Source organism: Pipistrellus hanaki, assembly GCF_964339955.1.
Source record: "Pipistrellus hanaki genome assembly, chromosome: 19".
NCBI lineage: Eukaryota > Metazoa > Chordata > Mammalia > Chiroptera > Vespertilionidae > Pipistrellus > Pipistrellus hanaki.
In genome coordinates, this window is record NC_140521.1 from 1,024,308 (window position 1) to 1,033,142 (window position 8,835).

Genomic DNA, 8,835 nt, shown 5'->3' on the forward strand with positions numbered 1-8,835 from the left:
CTGCAGTGGGCGGCCATGTTCCACCCGCAGAAACCTTGTCCTGTTCACATGTGGTGGGGACGCCCCCGGGCGCTGCCCTGGGATTCTTGGGGCGACCCCGACATTCCTGGGAGGCTGTTCTCGGCCTGCGAGCGGGGGCGGGGCGGCCGGCATTTCCGGCAGCTGCACAGCTGTGGACGCGGCGGCCAGATGTCGGGCAGGGAGGTCTGCGGGGCCTGGCCGCCCCCCTGGGGTCCCCGCGGGAGGCGGGGCAGGGGGTGGAGGGGGCCGAGGGCCTGGCCGGGAGCTGCGGGACGGGGCAGAGACGTCAGATCCCTGGGGGGGCTCGGGGGAGTGGGACCCTGGTGTTTGTCCTCTGCGTCCGGCTGCTTCCACTCCGGGGGGGCCTCAGAGCTGCGGGCTGCGGCCCTCTCCTCCTGGAGGAATGCCTGGGGTCGCCCCGAGAATCCCACCTGGCACTCCGCTCAGCCTGCCCGGGCGGGAGCCCAGGGCCCCGGCGCCCAGTTTCGGAGGCTGACCGGCCGGCCGGGGCCCGGGACCGTCCTCTCACTGCTCCGAGGTCGGTCCCAGGGTCAATTCCAAGGTGGAAGCCCTCAGCTCCCAGGGAACAGGGACGCAGGCAGCTCACCGTTCACCGTCCAGCGCGCGGGTCGGGGCTGGGGGCCAGGCTTCAGGCACATCCATCCATGCACCCCATCACCTCCAGGACCGAGGTGCCCTCTGCCCTGCACCTCTCCCCCTTCAGCTTGGCCTCCTGCTGCCGGGCTCCCTCCTCGCCCCCGCAGTGGGTGCCCCAGGAGCGTGCCTGTTCCCGGTCCCTCCAGCAGGAGGCACAAGAGAGCCGCGCAGGCCTGGCTCCGGGGAAACAGGGAGCTAACTGGCCAGGCCAGGGTCACGTGACCGGTTCTGGAGCCCAGGGAGGAAAGATGGTTGGGGTGAGAGTGGGGTGCAGTCAGGGCCCCTGGGGTGGGGGCGGTCTCCATCTTCCCTCCCAGTGTCCGCCCACATTAGACCTCCCGGGGGTGGGTCACTCCCTGAGGTCAGTGGGGTGCAGGGGAACAACCCTGCAGGAAGCTGGGGTGTGGCCTGTCCACCTGGTCACGTGACAAGCCCGGCCCTCCACTGACTGGTGTGGTTCAGTGGATAGAGCATCGGCCTTTGGACTGAAGGGTCCCGGGTTCAATTCCGGTCAAGGGCATGTACCTTGGTTGCGGGCACATCCCCAGTAGAAGGTGTGCAGGAGGCAGCTGGTCGATGTTTCTCATTGATGTTTCTAGCTCTCCATCCCTCCTCCTTTCTCTCTGTAAAAATCAATAAAATATGTTTAAAAAGAAAAGAATACATTTAATTGAGGGAAAGAAACACCCGTGATGAGAGGGTTATGCACCAGCTGCCTTCTGCACGCCCCCCTCGGGGGACAGAGCCCCCAGCCCAGGGCTGTGCCCAGACCGGGAATCGAACCCTGACCTCCCAGTTCCTAGGTCGGCGCTCAGCCCCTGAGCCACGCCGGCCGGCTCCCTCACTCCCTCGCTGCGTCTGCCCTTGGCTCTGGGTCTGGGTTTCCGTCTGTGGAGCAGCAGGTGTTTCTCGAGGTTCTCTCTCTGTCTCTCCCTGGAGCCTGGGCCCAGGCGGCTCTCCATGTGTTCGTGTCCCCGTGTGGCCGTGTGGCCCCGTGTCTCTCCGTGTCCCCGTGTGTCCCCGTGTTTCTCCGTGTCCCCGTGTGGCCGTGTGTCCCCGTGTGGCCGTGTGTCCCCGTGTTTCTCCGTGTCCCCGTGTGGCCGTGTGTCCCCGTGTGGCCGTGTGTCCCCGTGCCCTCCAGCTGGGCCTGGGCCAGCCTCCGGTGTCCTCCCACGTCAGCGTCACCTGGCAGAGGTCAGCGGGCGGCCAGCAGCCGGCCTTGCCCGGGTCACGCTGACCTGGCCTGCCCGGCGGACGGCGTCCACCCGCCCCTCCGGCCTCGGACGGCTCCGCTTCCCCGGGCTGCCAGCCGCGCTTCCGGAGACGGGGCGGGGCCCAGAAACCCGGGCGCTCGGCCGGACAGGGGGCCAGGGGGCTTGGGGGCCGTCGGAGGCGGAGGGGCAGCGCCCACAGAGTTGGGGTTCCCTGGGGTAAGGTTGGGGGGCCAGGGGGCTTGGGGGCCGTCGGAGGCGGTGGGGGCAGTGCCCCTGTGGTGGGTCTTGTGTCTGCCCGATGGGGGCCTTGGTGGGGTGTGGCCCCCACTCCTGGCGTGGCTTGTGGGGGGCCGCTGGCCTGGCCTGTTGCTCCTCTGTGGCCTCGTCATACCTCCTGTGGGCAGGGAGGAGGGGGCGGTGGGGAGGAGAGGAAGAAGGTGGGGGAGGGGGAAAGGGGGGGAGGAGGACGGGGGGACGGGGGGCGGGGTGCCTGCCCCCCCCTCGCCGGCCGGGGGGGCGGGGGGCGGGGGGGGCGGGGGGACGGGGGACGGGGGGGCGGCCCCGTGGCTGACCGCTTCGCCCCCGTGTCCGCAGGCGCCTGTGACGGGGCTGCCCGCCCGCCGATGAGGAGGCCTGGCCGCTGAGCGGGAGCTCGTCTGGACGGCCGGCGCCATGTCGGGGTCCACGCAGCCCGTGGCGCAGACGTGGAGGGCCACGGAGCCCCGCTACCCGCCCCATGGCATCTCCTACCCCGTGCAGATCGCCCGCTCACACACGGTAAGGCCCGGCGCCGGGGGCCCCCGCCGCCTCCGCTGCCCCCAGCCTGTCCCCCGGCCTGTCCCCCCGGCCTGTCCCCCGGCCTGTCCCCCGGCCTGTCCCCCCGGCCTGTCCCCCGGCCTGTCCCCCCAGCCTGTCCCCCGGCCTGTCCCCCGGCCTGTCCCTCCCGGCCTGTCCCTCCCGGCCTGTCCCCCGGCCTGTCCCCCGGCCTGTCCCCCGGCCTGTCCCCCCGGGGAGGGGGCGCCCCTCGGCCTGTCCCCCGGCCTGTCCCTCCCGGCCTGTCCCCCGGCCTGTCCCCCGGCCTGTCCCCCGGCCTGTCCCCCGGCCTGTCCCCCGGGGAGGGGGCGCCCCTCGGCCTGTCCCCCGGCCTGTCCCCCGGCCTGTCCCCCGGCCTGTCCCCCCGGGGAGGGGGCGCCCCTCGGCCTGTCCCCCGGCCTGTCCCTCCCGGCCTGTCCCCCGGCCTGTCCCTCCCGGCCTGTCCCCCCGCCTGTCCCCCGGCCTGTCCCTCCCGGCCTGTCCCCCCAGCCTGTCCCCCGGCCTGTCCCCCGGCCTGTCCCCCCGGCCTGTCCCTCCCGGCCTGTCCCCCGGCCTGTCCCCTCGGCCTGTCCCCCGGCCTGTCCCCCGGCCTGTCCCCCGGCCTGTCCCCCCGGGGAGGGGGCGCCCCCGGCCTGTCCCCCGGCCTGTCCCCCGGCCTGTCCCCCGGCCTGTCCCCCGGGAGGGGGCGTCCCCCGGCCTGTCCCCCGGCCTGTCCCCCGGCCTGTCCCCCGGGAGGGGGCGCCCTCGGCCTGTCCCCCGGCCTGTCCCCCGGCCTGTCCCCCGGGGAGGGGGTGTCCCCCGGCCTGTCCCCCGGCCTGTCCCCCGGCCTGTCCCCCGGCCTGTCCCCCGGGAGGGGGCGCCCTCGGCCTGTCCCCCGGCCTGTCCCCCGGCCTGTCCCCCGGCCTGTCCCCCGGCCTGTCCCCCGGGAGGGGGCGCCCCTCGGCCTGTCCCCCGGCCTGTCCCCCGGCCTGTCCCCCGGGAGGGGGCGCCCTCGGCAGTGAGCACCTGCTACAAGGAGCTCCCACTTTGCTTGTTAAAAACTTTAAAAAATGTTTCTTTATTGATTTCCGAGAGGAAGAGTGGGGGAGGGGGAGAGAGAGAGAAACGGCAGCGATGAGAGAGAATCATGGATGGGCTGCCTCCTGCACGCCCCCTGCTGGGAAATGAGTCCGCAACCCGGGCAGGTGCTCTCGATCGGAATCGAACCCGGGACCCTGCAGTCCGCAGGCCGGTGTTCTATCCACTGAGCCACACCGGCCGGGGCTGGCTTCCTCTCTAAAGCTGGGAGAATGGAGACCGGGGCCGCTGAGCCGGGGTCTGCCTCGCAGGGTCCACAGTGGGATTGGCACACGCTGTATGCACCTCCCTCTCAGCCCAGCCTCCCCCCGCACCCCCGGGCCCTGGTGGCTGCCCCCTTTCTGGCTGGCCCCCCCCCCCAACCTCTTCCCTGCAGGCCCAGCCCCGGGGAGTCCTGTCCCTGGGCTCCCGCCTTCCGCGGTCCCTCCTGCCCTTTGCCCTTTGCCCTGGCTGGGCCCGCTCCAGGCGTGTGGGGTCACCTGCGGGGCCGGCGGTGACGCAGGCGGGCTGGCCGGGGCCCAGCGGGCAGCGGGCGGCGGCGGGGGCCAGGGCGGAGGCGATGCCACGGGGAGGGGGCGGGGCTGCTGCTGGAAGCGGGGGCAGGCCTGGGCGGCGGGTTGGGGGTCTCTCTCTCCTGGGGTGCGGGCTGAGCTGGAGACGCCGGCCTTGGGGTGGGGGCGGGCAGGGCTGGCTCTGCCATTTCAAACCCATACGTGGAGGTCACGACCCCGGAGCCTGCCTGGGGCGGAGGGTGCTCGCACGCATGGGGGAGCAGGTGGGGTGCTTGGCTTGGATGCCACCTCTGGGGTCTCTCCCTGAGCTTTACGGCCCCTCCTGCTTGGGGATGGCTCCTGAGGGATGGTTTGGGTCCCACAACTAGCCTCTCGGGAGCTGCCATGCTGGGAATATTGCCCATTCATTCATTCATTCATTCATCCATTCCTTCTTCCATCCATCCATCCATCCATCCATCCCTTCATTCGTCTGTCCATCCTTTCATCCATCCATCCCTTCATCCATCATCCATTTATTCCTTCATCCATCCATCCATCCCTTCATCCATCCCTTCATCCATCCATCCCTTCATCCATCCCTTCATCCATCCCTTCATCCATCCATCCATCCATCCATCCATCCATTCATCCCTTCATCCATCCATCCCTCCATCTATCCATCCCTCCATCCATCCATCCCTTCATCCATCCACCCAGCAGACACTCCTCAGGCACCTCCTGGGCGTGGAGCTGGGAACACACACAGGGCACCCCCCCCCCCCCCCCCCCGCCTCAGGGCGCTGAGGCCCTTGTGGGGCCGGCACGCCACACGCCAGGGCGAACACGGGCCACACAAACCGCGTCTCCACGGATGTGGCCACAAACCAACACGAGCTCCCGTTTTCCCAGAAGCGTGGGTGTGTTCGGGCAGAGGCCTGCCGGACAGCGGCCGAGCTAAACGGTCCTCGTTAACGTGGAGCAATGGGACGTTCTATTAAGAATTACCGTTTGTTCTTGAGCGTTAACTTACCAGACACGGCCTGACGGCACAGACTAATGAGCGCCACGCAGACACACCGCTTTCCGTGTTCTCGGGAAGCGGAGTGTTTCCTTTGCCCACACGAACCAGCCGGCCCGGGATACCCGGCCGTATCGGCGGGGGCGGAGGGACCGTATCGGCGGGGGGCGGGGGACCGTATCGGCGGGGGGCGGGGGACCGTATCGGCGGGGGGCGGGGGACCGTATCGGCGGGGGGCGGGGGACCGTATCGGCGGGGGGCGGGGGACCGTATCGGCGGGGGGCGGGGGACCGTATCGGCGGGGGGCGGGGGGACCGCATTGGCGGGGGGCGGGGGGACCGTATCGGCGGGGGGCGGGGGGCGGGGGGACCGTATCGGCGGGGGGCGGGGGGACCGTATCGGCGGGGGGCGGGGGACCCTATCGGCGGGGGGCGGGGGGACCCTATCGGCGGGGGGCGGGGGGACCGCATCGGCGGGGGGCGGGGCCGGAATGCCCGCCGGCAGCCATCGGCCTTCGGAGCCTTGTGGCTCGTTATTAACGATTGTGCGTCCAGGATGCTGGGAGATTAAGTTACGGGTTTCATTAAAACATTCCTTCCGTGCCGTTGTGTGGCCGGGCCGTGGAACACGCTCTGTGGCTGTGCGTTTGCCGTGCTGGTTGGGGATCGGTGAGCGGGGTGTGCGTGTGTGTGTGTGTGTGTGTGTGTGTGTGTGTGTGGCTCAGGTGGGGGAGTCCACAGTGAGGTCGGGGTCCAGGGAAGGAGTTCTTACAGAGAAGCTGACATTGTACTTCATCCATCCGTCCCTTCATCCGTCCCTTCATCCGACCCTTCATCCATCCCTTCATCCTTCCCTTCATCCCTCCCTTCATCCGTCCCTTCATGCTGTGTGTGTTCCAGGCTACGCACCCATGAGGTGCCTGAAAAGTGTTTGCTGGATGGATGGATGGAGGGATGGATGGATGGAGGGATGGATGGATGATGGATGGAGGGATGGATGGAGGGTTGGATGGAGGGATGGAGGGATGGATGGAGGGTTGGATGGGTGAAGGGGTGGATGGATGGAGGGATGGAGGAATGGATGGAGGGTTGGATGGGTGAAGGGGTGGATGGATGGATGGATGATGGATGGATGGAGGGATGGATGGAGGGATGGATGGATGGATGGATGGAGGGATGGATGGAGGGATGGATGGAGGGATGGATGGAGGGTTGGATGGGTGAAGGGGTGGATGGATGGAGGGATGGATGGAGGGTTGGATGGGTGAAGGGGTGGATGGATGGATGGATGGATGGAGGGATGGATGGATGGATGGATGGATGATGGATGGATGGAGGGATGGATGGAGGGATGGATGGAGAGATGGATGGAGGGATGGATGGAGAGCTGGATGGATGCAGGGAGGGAGGGATGGATGGAGAGATGGAGGGATGGAGGGATGGATGGATGGAGAGATGGATGGATGATGGAGGGATGGAGGGATGGATGGATGGATGGATGGATGCAGGGAGGGATGGAGGGATGAAGAGATGGAGGGATGGAGGGATGGAGGGATGGATGGATGGAGGGATGGATGGAGGGATGGATGAGGGATGGAGGGATGGATGGATGATGGAGGGATGGAGGGATGGATGGAGGGATGGATGGATGGATGGATGGAGGGTTGGATGGGTGAAGGGGTGGATGGATGGAGGGGTGGAGGGATGGAGGGATGGAGGGATGGAGGGATGGAGGGATGGGGGAAGCTCTGGGCCAGGCCTGTGGGACTTGCTGAGGCATGTCCCAGGCGGCCCCCCGGGGTGGGCTGTGTTGCCTGGAACCTGTCGCTCCAGGAGGGCCCCTGGAGTCCAGGGCCGGGAACGGAGGGAATTCTCCCTCTTCCTTCCTCTGCCTCCTCCAGTTCACTTGCTCCTCCCCTCTCCTCCTTCCGGCTCGGAGACAGCGCTCCTCCCACTCGCCCTCCTCCCGCTGTGCCGCAGGCAGGCCTCACCCCCTGCCTCGGAGCTCTCCCGTGGGTGGGGCTGCCGTGGGCGTGAGAGTCCTGGCCGCCAGCATGGTGGCAGGGCGCACAGTAGGCAGTTTGGGAGCCTCGGCCCGCCTGGTGTTCTCGGGGAGCCCCACTTCCTGGGGGTCCCCAGTTCTTCCTCGGGCAGAGCTTCCAGGCGCCTTTGGGGGGTGTCCCCTGGGCTCAGCCTGGAGCCTGCGTGAGGCCCCGGGGTGCGGCCGGCGGCAGCAGCCCCTCAGATGCTCCTCAGAGGGGAACGGAGGCCGGAGGGCTGGGCCGTGGGCTCCCGCCCCCTCCCAGGGCCCCACACGCCTCTCCCCGCCTCTCCCGCCTCGTTGGCAGCGGCTGGCAGGCAGGCACCGGTGCCCAGGCCCCTCCCGAGGGAGGCTGTCTGCCTCTCTCCGCTGCTCATTTTGCTTTTGTGCGAGCGAGCGAGCGAGAGGAGCGGGAGACACTGCCTCTGGCAGACGCGCTCGGCTGGCTGACTGCTCCTCACACCTCTGTACGTGCGTGTGCGTGTGCGTGTGCGTGTGCGTGCGTGTGTGTGCGTGTGTGCGTGTGCTTGTGTGTGTGTGTGTGTGTGTGTGTGAGAGAGAGAGAGCTGTGCCTGGCAGCCTTGCCAGAGTGATCCTGGGGCCTCCCCTCCCGCCCTCCCTTTCTCCCTTCCTCCTCTCCCTCCTTCCCTCCCTCGGGCCCTTCTTCCTCCTCCTCCCGGCCTGGCGGGGCCCGTGTGCTGGCCCGGGTCTGTGAACCCTGGTGCTCGGTGCTGGCTGTCCCTCGGGGGGAGGGGCGGAGCCTTCTCTGCCTCCGGGCTGCCCGCAGCCGGGGTGTGTGTGTGTGTGTGTGTGGGGGGGGGGGGGGGGTCAGGGGCACAGAGGCCTCTCCCATCGGTCTGGTCGGTCGGTCGGTCCCCGTGTCAGAGCCCAGGAAGCCGAGCTCCACGGGTTCGAGCGAGGCTGTTCGCCCCTCTCTCCACCTCAGGGCGACGGGGCCACGGACAGGTGTTCTGGGGAGTCTGACACACACACACTCACACACACACACACACACACACACTCACACACACAGACATTCACACACACACACACACACACACACACACACACATGCTCCCGGCAGACCTCTGCAGAAGTGGTTGCTTTCGTGAGTGAGCAGCGAGCAGGAGGCCTGGACTTGTTTAATGGGAAATCGGGAGAATTGAGAAAAGGGGCCGAGAAGGGGACTCCCTGCCTCTCCGCCTGTCTGAGCCTCACCCACGACAGACATCACTAACGGATCGCCGCACGCACGGTGTCGCGAGCGGTCCAGGCAGACAGGACCAGCCGATCGGAGGGTCCCCTCTGGAGGCCTGCCCCGTTTTCCTGGGGGAAGGACAGGTGTCTGTTTTTAAAAATGGACCACCGGGTCACGGGGTGCCTCTGATCCGGTGATATTCTGTGTCGTCCCCCCCTCCTCGGCCCGGCTCGCGAGCCACCTGCGGCTCGCTGGCCCCTGGAGTGCGGCTCTTCCACAAAACGCCACGGCCGGGACGAGTCT

The 8,835-nt window shown here is 68.4% G+C and overlaps 1 protein-coding gene across 1 annotated transcript in view; it reads left to right on the top strand.

Moving 5' to 3' along the window:
* Nucleotides 1-8,835, top strand: part of NCOR2 (nuclear receptor corepressor 2) — a 99,438-nt gene that overhangs the window by 13,918 nt on the left and 76,685 nt on the right. The window contains 1 exon segment of the mRNA XM_084868456.1: nucleotides 2,487-2,717. Within this exon segment, the coding sequence (XP_084724582.1) occupies nucleotides 2,565-2,717 (153 nt within the window). The 5' untranslated portion in view covers nucleotides 2,487-2,564.